General features: G+C 37.5%; 1 protein-coding gene across 7 annotated transcripts in view; it reads left to right on the plus strand.

Annotated features, from left to right (window-relative positions):
• The window catches only part of FANCC (FA complementation group C), a 285,322-nt gene that overhangs the window by 214,938 nt on the left and 53,434 nt on the right, over window positions 1-16,950 (plus strand). For all 7 annotated transcript variants that reach the window (XM_036856712.1, XM_036856708.1, XM_036856711.1 and 4 more), the window contains one exon: window positions 15,487-15,651. In XM_036856712.1, coding sequence (XP_036712607.1) covers window positions 15,487-15,651 — 165 coding nt within the window. The remainder of the gene's footprint in view (window positions 1-15,486; window positions 15,652-16,950) is intronic.

Consider the following 16,950-nt stretch of genomic DNA (forward strand, 5'->3'; position numbering starts at 1 on the left):
CCGGGTCCATAAAACCTTGTGTGAGACTCAGAACTCTTAAGTCTACAGTTCTCTAGTGAATTATAAATTGAACCAAGTGTGTTCTTTTGTCTTGAGTAGGAACTGATCTTGTGAAATCAGTTAGTGGAATGGCATCATGATAATATTTGAAAGAGCTACCAAACATGCTGGAGCCATTACAGTTGTTGCTGTAATAAGTTATTATAATAATTAAAATATGTATCATAATAATGTGTTCGTCCTACTATATATCTGAAGTTATCTGTACATTTTTAATAAAAAAGTTTAATTTGAATACAGCATGGTGGGCAAAACTACTTTCTGATATACTTGAATCCAGATATTCCTATTATTTATGAAACTTGAGTTTTATCATTACTTTCCTTCTACTTGTATGGCTTCAAATGTTAAAACAACCAAAAGACTCTCAAACTTAAATCGCTTATAAATGATTTTATACTGCTTTTTTTTCTGGGGTTTGTTTTTTTATAGAGGGTTTCTACACTTTTTTTCTTTTTGCCACTTGAATGCTTAAAGTTCATTTCAAAAGATTTGAAAGCCTCATAGAAAATATAGAAATTAATGTAATAACGTCAATGCATAAATTGTCAGTGGAACAAAAGGAGAAATTAGGAAAATCTGTTTGGTTCTTTTTGCATTATTTTTAGACGCCTGATAAACGGTCTTGTCATAGTGCTTTAAATAGAGTTTCACTTGCCACCAAGTAAAATCAACAATCCAATGACAGAATGTTTAGAATCTCTCTTGCTCTTTGCTACAAACTGTCTAGAAGGAGCAACATTGTGGACTTTCTGAGCATGATCAGTTTATCTTGTAGTTCTATGGTTTGCTGCAGATGGTTTGGAAACTTCAGTACAACCACATAGGAAGGATGTCTCCAGCAGTATATGGTTACCATTGAGCCTTCTGTAGTTGAATTCTTGTGCAGAAATCATTTGGAAGTGCTGCTCTGGCAATCAGTCAAGACCTAATGCTTAGTGTAATCCAGTCTGGAAAACATTGCGTAACTCTGGTTCAAGTTGGATCTCTGCTCTCTGGCAAGCTTCTGCCAAAAGAGGGAGCCTTGAAGGCTGTGAGCACTTTGCAGCCCTTCAGAAGATTATCATTTGGCCTGCCTGCATTTTGGTAGAACCAAGAGCTACCTCAGTTTACCTGAGACTTTAGAATTTTTCAGGAAAATTATCTTGGATTATTTTCAGTCTAATGGGAGATACAATCTGCAGCCCATAAGCTTCAGTGCTTGATAAATGCCCTTGGTGCTGAGGTCATCTTTTCCACCCACTCAGTCACCAGTGATAGTCTCTGACTCTCTTCCTTTTTTTTAAGATAATGAGAGAAAAGTTGTACTTATAGGTCTTTTAAAGAGGAGGACTGATGAGTTAAGGCTGTGGAGGCAAGATCACCATCTCTGTCCTCCTATATTTCAGAGTTCTGGATTTATTATGAGTGCATGTAATTCTCAGGGTTTTTTTTCAATTTCTCAAACATTCATAGAGCCCTTGCGCTATACAAAATATTTTGCTTGATTCTGTACAAAATATGCATACAAAAAAGCATCCTACATCACACACAAACACAACTTTCCCTTCTCTTATCCTACCCAGTAAGCTCATATATTCCAAAAATTTAAGGTATTTACAACTCAAGATAAATATGTCTTTTTGTTAACAACTTAGATGATAGACTCAAAAACACATGAATTAAAAAAAAAAAAAACAAAACAAAACTCATGAATTAATTTTAGGTCTGAAACCACCTAGATGGTAAGTTAGAGAAAGATGATAGAGCGCTGTGGAAGATAAATGCTGTCGAAGAGACCTCAGTCATTTAGGAAAATGGTAAAGAGCAAGAAGTGAGTTTCAGAAAGGGTGAATATTTAAAGAGAAAAGACAAACTGTTCGCACAAAAGAAGATATCATTGTGTAGTTCGACAAAAAAATTATGAGAATTTTACTCTTGATTATCAAGAAAATAATACAGCTAAACTAATAATTTGTAGGAATTAATTAATAAAAGTATAAACCTGAAATGCAGTTCTATCATGTTTCCTTAAAGTGTTCAGATTATTGCTAGAGATTGATATCTAGTTCTGGGGACTGCTATTAAAGTGTAGAGCAGTGTTTCTCAAACTTCAATGTGTATAAGATTCCCCTGGAAAAATGTAAACAGTTTTCTTGGCCTTACTCCCAGGGATGCTGATACTGCTGATTCCCAGGACCATACTTTGAGTAGCTCTGCAGTAGAGAACTTGGACAGATCCTAAAGACTAAGTGCAAGACCTATGAGTAATAGCAACTCTAATAATCTAGCCAGGAGATTAAGATGAAAATGTAATTTAAAAAATTAAGTCAAGTGATGAACTAAGCACCTGAATGTCCTAGCATTCTTTTTATGCTTCCGACCTCTAGAAATTACAGGGAAATTTTAACAATTAAATATATAATATTGTGAAATAAGGGGGGCTTTTGATGACCCACAAACTGTGAGAAAGGCTTAAAATGGTTGGTAGTGGGATATTTTTTAAGGCAAATATCACATCCCAGAAAGCTTGCAAGAGGGTTACTTTGGGGGTGGATTCAAGGAGTAGGAGGGTACATGGCAGCCAACAAGATACCTGTTAAGAGTACTGCAGTAATAGCAGCCAGCTGACTAGTCCCTCATACACTCCTCCAACTCATCCGCTGCCCCCAAAAAAGAGACAACAAAGGTGTCCTGTTTCCCACAAGAATGAGAGAGGAGGCTTTGGAGGAGAACAAGCACCGGATGGCTGTCAACTCCCAGCAGTGTGGGGATGCTGTAACGCCCAGAATGCAGTTTATTGGCAGCCCCGGCCAGCACCGAGTCCTGACCCTTGACCAAGTACTGGAGGCGGGCTGCACTGAACAGAGCACTCACGGAGAGACTAACATGGAACCCCAAATGCCAGAAAGAGCAAATAAACGAAAATCACCAGACATTCATGAAAAGTTGACACCATAAGGGAAAAATGAACCAAATGCAACAAACAGAAAATGCAAATGTACCAATTATATGCATTCCCAAGGACAAGCAAATGGATTTTTTAAATAAAAAATGAATAATTAATTATCTTAAAAATAGTAAGAGAGAGAGATTAACCAAGATGGCGGAGTAGAAGGACGTGCTCTCACTCCCTCTTGCGAGAGCACCAGAATCACAACTGGCTGCTGGACAATCATCGACAGGAAGACACTGGAACTCACCAAAGAGGATACCCCACGTCCAAGGACAGAGGAGAAGCCGCAGTGAGACGGTAGGAGGGGCACAATCAGAGTAAAATCAAATCCCATAACTGCTGGGTGGGTGACTCACAGACTGGCGAACACTTATACCACAGAAGTCCTCCCACTGGAGTGAAGCTTCTGAGCCCCACGTCAGGCTTCCCAACTTGGGTGTCCGGCAACGGGAGGAGGAATTCCTAGAGAATCAGACTTTGAAGCCTAGTGGGAATTGATTGCAGGACTTTGACAGGACTGGGGGAAACAGAGACCCCACTCTTGGAGGGCACACACAAAGTAGTGTGCGCATCGGGACCGAGGGGAAGGAGCAGTGACCCTGGGGGAGACTGAACCAGACCTACCTGCTGGTGTTAGGGGGTATCCTGCAGAGGCGGGAGGTGGCTCTGTTTCACCGTGGGGACAAGGACAGTGGCAGCGGAGGTTCTGGGAAGTGCTCCTTGGCGTGAGCCCTCCCAGAGTCTGCCATTAACCCCATCAAAGAGCCCAGGTAGGCTCCAGTGTTGAGTTGCCTCAGGCAAAACAACCAACAGGGAGGGAACCCAGCCCCACCCATCAACAGTCAAGTGGATTAAAGTGTTACGGAGCTCTGTCCGCCACAGCAACAGTCAGCTCTACCCACCAACAGAGCCTCCCATCAAACCTCTTAGATAGCCTCAACCACCAGAGGGCAGACAGCAGAAGCAAGAAAAACTACAATCCTGCAGCCTGTGGACCAAAACCCACAGTTACAGAAAGATAGACAAGATGAAAAGGCAGAGGGCTATATATCAGATGAAGGAACAAGAAAAAACCCCAGAAAAACAACTAAATGAAGTGGAGATAGGCAACCTTCCAGAAAAAGAATTCAGAATAATGATAGTGAAGATGATCCAGGACCTCGGAATAAGAATGGAGGCAAACATTGAGAAGATGCAAGAAATGATTAACAAAGACCTAGAAGAATTAAAGAACAAACAAACAGAGATGACCAATACAATAACTGAAATGAAAACTACACTAGAAGGAATCAATAGCAGAATAACTGAGGCAGAAGAACGGATAAGTGACCTGGAAGACAGAATGGTGGAATTCACTGCTGCAGAACAGACTAAAGAAAAAAGAATGAAAAGAAATGAAGACAGCCTAAGAGACCTCTGGGACAACATTAAACGCAACAACATTCGCATTATAGGGGTCCCAGAAGGAGAAGAGACAGAGAAAGGGCCAGAGAAAATATTTGAAGAGATTATAGTTGAAAACTTCCCTAACATGGGAAAGGAAATAGCCACCCAAGTCCAGGAAGCGCAGAGAGTCCCATACAGGATAAACCCAAGGAGAAACACGCCGAGACACATAGTAATCAAAATGGCAAAAATTAAAGACAAAGAAAAATTATTGAAAGCAGCAAGGGAAAAACGACAAATAACATACAAGGGAACTCCCATAAGGTTAACAGCTGATTTCTCAGCAGAAACTCTACAAGCCAGAAGGGAGTGGCATGATATACTTAAAGTGATGAAAGGGAAGAACCTACAACCAAGATTACTCTACCCGGCAAGGATCTCATTTAGATTTGATGGAGAAATCAAAAGCTTTACAGACAAGCAAAAGCTAAGAGAATTCAGCACCACCAAACCAGCTCTACAACAAATGCTAAAGGAACTTCTCTAAGTGGGAAACACAAGAGAAGAAAAGGACCTACAAAAACAAACCCAAAACAATTAAGAAAATGGTCATAGGAACATACATATCGATAATTACCTTAAACGTGAATGGATTAAATGCTCCAACCAAAAGACACAGGCTTGCTGAATGGATACAAAAACAAGACCCATATATATGCTGTCTACAAGAGACCCACTTTAGACCTAGGGACACATACAGACTGAAAGTGAGGGGATGGAAAAAGATATTCCATGCAAATGGAAAGCAAAAGAAAGCTGGAGTAGCTATACTCATATCAGATAAAATAGACTTTAAAGTAAAGAATGTTACAAGAGACAAGGAAGGACACTACATAATGATCAAGGGATCAATCCAAGAAGAAGATATAACAATTATAAATATATATGCACCCAACATAGGAGCACCTCAATACATAAGGCAACTGCTAACAGCCATAAAAGAGGAAATTGACAGTAACACAATAATAGTGGGGGACTTTAGCACCTCACTTACACCAATGGACAGATCATCCAAAATGAAAATAAATAAGGAAACAGAAGCTTTAAATGACACAATAGACCAGATAGATTTAATTGATATTTATAGGACATTCCATCCAAAAACAGCAGATTACACGTTCTTCTCAAGTGTGCACGGAACATTCTCCAGGATAGATCACATCTTGGGTCACAAATCAAGCCTCAGTAAATTTAAGAAAACTGAAATCATATCAAGCATCTTTTCTGACCACAATGCTATGAGATTAGAAATGAATTACAGGGAAAAAAACGTAAAAAAGACAAACACATGGAGGCTAAACAATACGTTACTAAATAACCAAGAGATCACTGAAGAAATCAAAGAAGAAATCAAAAAATACCTAGAGACAAATGACAATGAAAACACGACGACCCAAAACCTATGGGACGCAGCAAAAGCAGTTCTAAGAGGGAAGTTTATAGCTATACAAGCCTACTTAAAGAAACAAGAAAAATCTCAAGTAAACAATCTAACCTTACACCTAAAGAAACTAGAGAAAGAAGAACAAACAAAACCCAAAGTTAGCAGAAGGAAAGAAATCATAAAGATCAGAGCAGAAATAAATGAAATAGAAACAAAGAAAACAATAGCAAAGATCAATAAAAGTAAAAGCTGGTTCTTTGAGAAGATAAACAAAATTGATAAGCCATTAGCCAGACTCATCAAGAAAAAGAGGGAGAGGACTCAAATCAATAAAATCAGAAATGAAAAAGGAGAAGTTACAACAGACACCGCAGAAATACAAAGCATCCTAAGAGACTACTACAAGCAACTTTATGCCAATAAAATGGACAACCTGGAAGAAATGGACAAATTCTTAGAAAGGTATAACCTTCCAAGACTGAACCAGGAAGAAACAGAAAATATGAACAGACCAATCACAAGCAATGAAATTGAAACTGTGATTAAAAATCTTCCAACAAACAAAAGTCCAGGACCAGATGGTTTCACAGGTGAATTCTATCAAACATTTAGAGAAGAGCTAACACCTATCCTTCTCAAACTCTTCCAAAAAATTGCAGAGGAAGGAACACTCCCAAACTCATTCTATGAGGCCACCATCACCCTGATACCAAAACCAGACAAAGACACTACAAAGAAAGAAAATTACAGACCGATATCACTGATGAATATAGATGCAAAAATCCTCAACAAAATACTAGCAAACAGAATCCGACAACACATTAAAAGTATCATACACCACAATCAAGTGGGATTTATCCCAGGGATGCAAGGATTCTTCAATATACGCAAATCAATCAATGTGATACACCATATGAACAAATTGAAGAATAAAAACCATATGATCATCTCAATAGATGCAGAAAAAGCTTTTGACAAAATTCAACACCCATTTCTGATAAAAACTCTCCAGAAAGTGGGCATAGAGGGAACCTACCTCAACATAATAAAGGCCATATATGACAAACCCACAGCAAACATCATTCTCAATGGTGAAAAACTGAAAGCATTTCCTCTAAGATCAGGAACGAGACAAGGATGTCCACTCTCACCACTATTATTCAACATAGTTCTGGAAGTGTTAGCCACGGCAATCAGAGAAGAAAAAGAAATAAAAGGAATACAAATTGGAAGAGAAGAAGTAAAACTGTCACTGTTTGCGGATGACATGATATTATACATAGAGAATCCTAAAACTGCCACCAGAAAACTGCTAGAGCTAATTAATGAATATGGTAAAGTTGCAGGATACAAAATTAATGCACAGAAATCTCTTGCATTCCTATACACTAATGATGAAAAATCTGAAAGAGAAATTATGGAAACACTCCCATTTACCATTGCAACAAAAAGAATAAAATACCTAGGAATAAACCTACCTAGGGAGACAAAAGACCTGTATGCAGAAAACTATAAGACACTGATGAAAGAAATTAAAGATGATACCAGCAGATGGAGAGATATACCATGTTCTTGGATTGGAAGAATCAACATTGTGAAAATGACTATACTACCCAAAGCAATCTACAGATTCAATGCAATCCCTATCAAATTACCAATGGCATTTTTTACGGAACTAGAACAAATCATCTTAAAATTTGTATGGAGACACAAAAGACCCCGAATAGCCAAAGCAGTCTTGAGGGAAAAAAACGGAGCTGGAGGAATCAGACTCCCTGACTTCAGACTATACTACAAAGCTACAGTAATCAAGACAATATGGTCCTGGCACAAAAACAGAAACATAGATCAATGGAACAAGATAGAAAGCCCAGAGATAAACCCACGCACCTATGGTCAACTAATCTATGACAAAGGAGGCAAAGATATACAATGGAGAAAAGACAGTCTCTTCAATAAGTGGTGCTGGGAAAACTGGACAGCTACATGTAAAAGAATGAAATTAGAATACTCCCTAACACCATACACAAAAATAAACTCAAAATGGATTCGAGACCTAAATGTAAGACTGGACACTATAAAACTCTTAGAGGAAAACATAGGAAGAACACTCTTTGACATAAATCACAGCAAGATCTTTTTTGATCCACCTCCTAGAGTAATGGAAATAAAAACAAAAATAAACAAATGGGACCTAATGAAACTTCAAAGCTTTTGCACAGCAAAGGAAACCATAAACAAGACGAAAAGGCAACCCTCAGAATGGGAGAAAATATTTGCAAATGAATCAACGGACAAAGGATTAATCTCCAAAATATATAAACAACTCATTCAGCTCAATAGTAAAGAAACAAACACCCCAATCCAAAAATGGGCAGAAGACCTAAATAGACATTTCTCCAAAGAAGACATACAGACGCCCACGAAGCACATGAAAAGATGCTCAACATCACTAATTATTAGAGAAATGCAAATCAAAACTACAATGAGGTATCACCTCACACCAATTAGAATGGGCATCATCAGAAAATCTACAAACAACAAATGCTGGAGAGGGTGTGGAGAAAAGGGAACCCTCTTGCACTGTTGGTGGGAATGTCAATTGATACAACCACTATGGAGAACAATATGGAGGTTCCTTAAAAAACTAAAAATAGAATTACCATATGACCCAGCAATCCCACTACTGGGCATATACCCAGAGAAAACCGTAATTCAAAAAGACACATGCACCCGAATGTTCATTGCAGCACTATTTACAATAGCCAGGTCATGGAAGCAACCTAAATGCCCATCAACAGACGAATGGATAAAGATGTGGTACATATATACAATGGAATATTACTCAGCCATAAAAAGGAACGAAATTGAGTCATTTGTTGAGATGTGGATGGATCTAGAGACTGTCATACAGAGTGAAGTAAGTCAGAAAGAGAAAAACAAATATCGTATATTAACGCATGTATGTGGAACCTAGAAAAATGGTACAGATGAGCCAGTTTGCAGGGCAGAGGTTGAGACACAGATGTAGAGAACGGACATATGGACACCAAGGGGGGAAAACTGCGGTGGGGTGGGGATGGTGTTGTGCTGAATTGGGCGATTGGGATTGACATGTATACACTGATGTGTATAAAATTGATGCCTAATAAGAACCTGCAGTATAAAAAAAGAACAAACAAAACAACTAATACTAAACTTTCATTGGGTTATTTGTATGGAAATATGTTAATATAAATGTTTCAGACATTACATGAAATTTCTAAAAAAAAAAAAAAAAATAGTAAGAGAAACTATCAAATCCTTGAAGTAGGAATAAGCTGAGGTTTTTTCTAAAGAGACTTACAGGGGGAAAAAAAAGAAAATTCAATAAACAGGAGTTTATTGAGTTTATGAATAGGAGATAAAGCTAAATATTAACAAACAATGACTCCAAAGATAGAGCTGAGTAGTTCTCCTAGGATATAATACAAAAGGACAAAGAAATGGAAAGTAAGAAAAGTGTTTTTTGTTTTTTGTTTTTTTATAACTTTTAATACAGAGATCAAAAGGGGTGTCAAGGAAGATGGTGGATTAGGAAGTGCCAGGAATCCATCTCTTGACCTAGACAAAAATTTCATTGACAGGATCTGTTTGATATAACTATTTTAGTACTCTAGTCTGTTTGAGGACTTTCAGCTTTCAGGGTAAGGCTTGGCCAGTAAATTGTGGATAATTTCAGCCCTTCTCATGGTAGAGACCACCCATCACCAACCCCCTAGACCTATGGCAGGCAGCTCTACCTGCATTCCTAGATAAGCTTGGAGGAAAAAGGGTGAGCAGCGCTTGATAAATTTTGGTGTAGTATCGAAGGAGAATATGTGTAATTGTGTGAAGAAGCTACTATAATAGTCCTGCCTTTTGAAACTACATATCTATGTGGGGCTAGACTCTCCATATAATTCAACCAAAAAAAAACGTATTGCAACAAATTAAATGCAGAAGTAAACATAAGAATCCAGCCGTCTTCTTTCAAGCTATATAGGAAAGAAATTTGCAAACATATAAAAGAGTGCCGGGCATCCCTGGTGGCGCAGTGGTTAACAATCCACCTGCCAATGCAGGGGACATGGGTTTGAGCCCTGGTCCGGGAAGATCCCACGTGTTGCGGAGCAAATAAGCCCGTGCTCCACAACTACTGAGCCTGCGCTCTAGCGCCCTCAAGCCACAACTAGTGAAGCCCGCACGCCTAGAGCCCGTGCTCTGCAACAAGAGAAACCACCGCAATGAGAAGCCCGCGCACTGCAACAAAGAGTAGCCCCCGCTCACCGCAACTAGAGAAAGCCTGTGTGCAGCAACGAAGACCCAACGCAGCCAAAAATAAATAAATTTAAAAAAATAAAAGAACTTTCAATTGAGAATCAAGTAACTAAGAGATCCAGTTTTACCAAGAATTTTTTTTAAAAAAAGTGCTACTCTTCTCACTAAATATTTTTGTTTTGTAAAATATAGTAATTTTTCAACAAAAATGTTATTCATGTTAACACCTAATGGATTTATTATTGTTACTTTTAGTGAATTGATAAATACTTTTAGGTGTCTTTGTTTTAATTTCAGATATGAGTATCAATAGTTATAACCTCAGAAACAAAAGCTGTTTGGTCTTTCAGTAATTTTTAAGGGTTTTTGAAACTCAAAAAGTCTAAAAACTACTGTCCTATAGTGAACATCACAGTCAGCTTTCCCCACCCATGCACATATTACTCACTACTGGGTTTTTAGTGCCTGACTGTTAAATATAAGATGACAGGCCATAACTTCTGTTCCACTAGCAGCTCACCTCTTTGGGCCCAACTCAGAAACAAGAACCAGAAATGTAATCTTTCTCAGGCTGGTCAAGCCAGACTATTGCTGAAATAATTGAAAGTAAAGCCTTAGTTACTGCCCGTTTCTACTTTTCCAAAAGTACTGCATCACTTCATTTATCATAGGTAGGGGCCCCTGTTCCTTTTAGTCCAGCAAAGTCAAGCTATGGGAGCCCTTAAAATGGTGGGAATTCACATTGGGTTTGTGGAGTGTAGTATCGAAAGCCTTAGTTATAACACATTAAGCCTATAATTACACTCTGATTTGATGTGATTTCTGATATTTGGCACTTGTCAAAATGCAATTTTCCCTTCTTTTCTTTTTCTTCTTCTTTTTTTTTTTTGGTGCAGATGATTGAACAGAGTCTTCCCTGTTTATTTGGTGCAGTGAAGTATAGAAGATAAAATGGGGGAAGGAGAAATGATCACCTTTAACAAGATTAATTTTTAAATGTTTTTATATATATTTGAAATTGTTAAATTGGTTTTGCTGAAACAGAATTTCACCCTTGAGATGCTATTTGAATGTTGGTTTCAATAAAGGTTCTTGAAAGTGTTAAGTAAAATAAAATAAATTGAGATATATATATATTTAAGGTGTTTAAAAAAAAAGATGACAGGCAATGGTCACTACATATTTAAGGAAATATATTAAGCATATAGTATTGAAAGTAGAAACCAGTAAAAATAAAGAAAAAAAGATTATTTAAAGAAAAGATCATCTAAAATAAATTCATGTCAATGTCCCCATTAAGGGACTTCCCTGGTGGTCCAGTGGTAAAGAATCCACCTTCCAATGCAGGGGATGTGGTTTTAAACCCTGCTCGGGGAACTAAGATCCCACATGCCACGGGGCAACTAAGCCTGTGTGCCACAACTACTGAGCCTGCCCGCCTCAACTGGAGAGCCACATGCCACAAACTACAGAGCCCACGTGCTCTGGAGCCTGCTGCGCCACAACTAAAGAGAGGAAAAAACCGCACGCCACAACTAGAGAGAAGCCCACGCGCCGCAACAAAAAGATCCTGCCTGTCGCCACTAAGACCCAACTCAGCCAAAAAAAAAAAGTCCCCATTAAAATAAAAGGTAATATTATGTCCACTAAACAAGAGCAGAATACTAGCTAGACTCACAGATATAGAGAACAAATTAGTGGTTACCAGTGGGGAGATGGAAGGGGAGAGGGGCAATGTAGGAGTAGGGGAGTAAGAGATACAAGCTATTAGGTATAAAATAAGCTACAAGGATATATTGTACAGCCTGGAGAATATAGCCAATATTTTATAATAACTATAAATGAAGTATAACCTTTAAAAATTGTGAGTCACTATATTGTACACCTGTAACTTACATAATATTGTACAGCAGCTATACTTCAATAAAAAATAAATTAATAAAGGAGTCCTAAGACAAAAATAAAATTTAAAAAAAGAACAGAATGCTGTTTTTTTTTTTAAAAAAAAGAAACATCCAGAGAATGAAGAAAATAGTTCTTGGAAATTAATAATGAGAGAGTGGTAATTAAAAACATAGTAAAAGATTGGAAGGTAAAGTTGAACAATTCTTTCAAAATCTAGAGCAAGAAAACCAAGAGATGAAAAATAAGAAAGAAAAGATAAGAGAGAACTGTCTAGGAAGTTCAATATCCAAAAAATCAGAGTCCCCAGAAAGAGAGAACGGAGAAAAGAATAGGAAGGAAATCATCAAAGAAATAATTCAAAAGATCTTTCTGGATTTAAGGTCCACTGAATGTCCAGCACAATGAATAGAAATAAATCCATACCAAGACACATCAATGTGAAATTTCTAAGGGGATACCCAAAAGCCTCCAGGTAGTAAAAACAGGACTTATATAAAGGGTCAGGATTCATAACAGCATGGGACTTCTCAGGAACAACACTGAAATTTAAAGGATAGTAGAACCACACTTTCACAATTCTGTAGAAAAATTACCAGAATTCTATAATCTGCCGAAGTATCAATCAAGTATGAGAGTAAAATACTGATATTTTCAAACATGCAAGGTCTCAAATACTTTACCTCTCTTGTACCTTTTCTCATGTAAGAAGAATGAACCAAGAAAGAAGATATGGGATCCAAGAGAGAAGTGAAGGAAATCCCTATGGTAGAGGTCCCACGATAACTGTACAGAGGGAGTAAAAAGCAACCTGTTCAGATTGGAACAGGTCAGAAGGTTCTAGGAGAAATTTCTTATAAGAAGATGAAAATGGCAGAATATCAGATATGTTTGAATGTATTGCAAGGAGATTACATACTTGGGCGGGAGTTTAACGTTAAAATAATCATCAGTGCCAAAAAAAAAAAGAAAAAAGCAAACAAGCAAGCCAAGTAATAGTCACTAAACCCACACAAAACATATTGAATATCTAAAGCATGAGTTAGGCTTGAAAGTGGTTGCCTCTGAGATCAGAAAATGGGAGTGGGAGTGCTCGTTCAAAAGCTGCTGTTTTTTCATAAGTTTCGAAGAGCTATTTGACTACTTAAGGTAGTTGTATCTGTAAGTTTGATAAAACTAAAACATAAGTTAAAAAAAAAAAGACTAACATCCCAGGTTCTTACACTGGTCTCTTCAAAACCTGCCTTCCTCCTCCCCCCACCCCCCGCATTCACTGTGGACTTGCCACCTCGGACTCTGTTGTACTTAGATACTCCAGGCCTTCGTGTTTGCTTTGCATCTGCCTGTGACATTCTTCTCCCACATACATATATGGTTTGTTCATACACTTCCTTTAGATCTCTGCTTAAATGCTCCCCTCAGTAAATTCTTGCCCTCTCTTACCCCTCAGTGTACTTTACTTTCATTATGGCACTTGATATCATCTGGCATTTTATGCTTTTCATTACTAAGCTTTGTCTTGTCTTTGCTTCTGTAGCACTACCACTGCAAACAGATTTGAATATAGTAAGGGTTCCAAAAATATTTATTAGATGAATAAATAGGACAAATATACAAAAATTTAAAAACAAATTCACTGAAGCAGAAATACAAGTGGGTAACAAACAAATATTCAATCTCAAAAAATATCAGGGAAATGCAGATGAAAGCAATGGGATAATTTTTGCCCAGATTAGGAAGAAATAAAAATATCCAGAATAATATCACTGTCAGGGGTAGAAAAGTAAATTGGTAGTCTTTTGGAAAGCAATTCAATATGCAGATATTCACATGGGGACACAAACAGGCATGTGCAAGGATACTGCTGCAGCAGTATTTCATAGTGAAAAATTAGAAACAACCTAAATGCCCATAAATGGAGATACTGTTAAATTACAAAACATATATTTTAATAATAGGCAGCAAGTAAAAAAAAAGAAATGAGTGACAGCTATATGTTCTATATTGTGGTTTCATCTGTGTTTCACAAAAAACTAAATTTGTAGATTTATGGTTTTATATGAAGATACCTAAAGAATGATCTAATAGCATACATCCCAAACTTTCATTTTCCTGATTTCTAGTTGTTCATTTATTAATATCTGATATCTGTTTCTGGAGCTATAAGTTGGAGTTGTCCCTACATACTAGGAATAGAGGAGTGAGCAAAATAGGAAAAGTGCTTGCCCTTACAGAGTGGATGTCCTAGCAGGAAGAAACAGACCATGAACAATAAACAAGCAAATACATTATAGGTCAGGTGATGAAAAGTACTGTGAAGAAAAGTAAAACAGGGTAAGAGAGATAGGAAGAACACAGTGAGATAAGAGGACACTTGCTATGTTTAGCTCTGCTGTCAGTGGAGCTTTCTGCAGTAATGGACAAGCCTTGTGAATTTGCACTGTGATACAGTAAACCACTAGCCTCATGTAGCTGTTGGAACTCTTGATCTGTGCTAGTGCAACTGAGGAATGGAATTTAAGTTTCATTTCATTCCAATTAATTTAAATTTAAGTTGCCATATGTGGCTGATTGCTACCATATTAGCCAGTGCATTTATATGGGATGGTCAGGGAACTCCCTTACATAAAGCAAGATTTGAGCTGAGACCTATACGAGATGAAGGAGCTAACCATGTGTTCCAGGCAGAATGAACAACAGGACCTTATCTGGAGTAGTCAGAGGCTGGAAAGGCCAGAGCAGAATGGGCAAGGTAAGAGTGGAAAGAGATGAAGCCAGAGAAACAGAGGGGGGCCCGCCATGGAAGGCCTTGGCAACTAATATAAGACTTGGCTTGTTCTCTGTGTGAGGTGGAAAGCCATTGAGCAGACAAGTGAAGTGATCTGAATTTTTAAGGGGTCTGTACCTGTTCCAATGGTAGACAAGGCAGGTGAGGGCAGAAGCAGGGAGAAAATTAGGAGGATCCTACAGTAACCCAGGCTGGAGGTGATGGTGAATTAGGGGGTAGTGATGGATGTGTAGAGAAGTAATGAAATGAACTGATGGTATTAACCACTGGATCAGATAAGGGGCAGGAGAGAAAAAGGAGGAATCAAGGATGGACTTAAGGGTTTGGGCTTGAGCAAATGAGATAGGGAGCACTGGGGGAAGAGAACATTTGAGGAAGGAATTCAAGTTCTATTTTGGGCACGGTAAGCTGGAGGTGCCTATAGAGGGTTAAGCCACAGTCCTGACAATGAGGGAGATCAAAATGGGAACTGCAGCTAAAGGGTTTCTTCCAAGAGAACTATGTAAGAGAATAGAGGTCATAGATGGTGTTAGGGTTCGCCTTTTTATATGAGGGGCAAAGCAAGTGACCTGTCATGAACCTTTTTAACATGAAGATTTTATATGCCTTTAACTATCAGTACCTGTGGCTCTAAGATTTGGATACTTATTTCTCATTTTATTTATTCCATAGAATGGCTCCTGAACGAGTAAGGTCCCTGTCACGAGTTTGTGTCCCACTTGTTACTCTGCCAGATTTTGAACCATTGGTGGAGGCTCTGCTCACCTACCATGGACATGAACCTCAGGAAGTGCTCTGGCCTGAGTTCTGTGATGCTGTGAATGAGGCTTTTTTGCTGTAAGTGATGACCATTTACCTTATCATCCAATTTTATTTTTCCTTTTCTTAGAATACTTTAGTATGTTGGAAATGCAATTTTCAAATGTTTTGGTCTCAGTACCACTTTACATTCCTAAAAATTATTGAGGATCTCAATGAGCTTTCTAAAAAATGTGGGTTCTATCTATCAATATTTACCATATTTGAAATTAAAACAAAAGTTTAAAAAATATTTATCACTTCATTTTAAAATAACAATAAATTGATTACATGTTAATACAAATAGCATATTTTTAATGAAAAACAGTGGCCTTTTCCAAGAAAAAAATTGTCTAACAAGAGTGGCATTGTTTTCACATTTTTGCAAACCTCTTTATGTTTGACTTAAAAGAAGACAGGTTCTCACAGATATTTCTGTATTCAGTCTGGTGCAATATGTTTTTTTGGTTGAGATATATGAAGAAAATCCAGCTTCACACAGATATGTACTTGTTAAAGACATATTTTAATAACCATCTCAGGTAATTGTGGATATTCGACATGGATACCTCACCAAAAATTGAAAATGGTGGTTTTTTAAAGGTTAGTTGCAATGTGGAATCTGAAATTATATCAATGAGCTGTTCATGCTATTACATTAAAACCAATTGGTCAGCCTTGCATTTTTAATGGATCTTATTTTATAGCTTCATACATGGTTCATTTGGAAAATATTGGTTCATTAAGTTAGGCAGATCTTCCAAACATTGACATATTTCATTTTATACTATCAAAATTTACATTCATTCACCACCAGTCTCATCAGAAATATAAGTGTTGGGAAGCTGTAAAGCTCACATTGGTGAAAGCAGATTTTCTAAGATTCTAATTTCTGAGCTTAAAAACTCAAATTTATCATTGGTTATAAATACTGTAAGTTGTTTTCCTTAGTGTACTGGGGTCACTTCTCTAATTTTTGAGAAAGTATGTGCCAAATACTCAAGTCTGAATAACCATTGTTTGTCTGCCAGTCATTTTTTTCAAGTAAATTTCCAAGAAGGAAAAAAGTGGCTAGTTGATCTTATAGCTCAGCAAGTTGCCCAAGTGCTTCTCCTCTAGACAATCATCGTTTTTTGGTATGTAGCAGAAATGCTTAATGCATACCTTTTCACCACACAGAATTTTTTTAATTGAAAGTATCCTCAAGGGTAAAATTTAATGAAATCAATATTTTATATTAATATTTTTCATGAAATGCATTTTTATGTGAAACTGGCAGTGTTTTTACTGTGAGTATGTAGTAGTAAAGAATACAGTGACTACTGTCCCTGCTTTGAT

The sequence above is a fragment of the Balaenoptera musculus genome, chromosome 6 (assembly GCF_009873245.2).
Source record: "Balaenoptera musculus isolate JJ_BM4_2016_0621 chromosome 6, mBalMus1.pri.v3, whole genome shotgun sequence".
Lineage (NCBI taxonomy): Eukaryota > Metazoa > Chordata > Mammalia > Artiodactyla > Balaenopteridae > Balaenoptera > Balaenoptera musculus.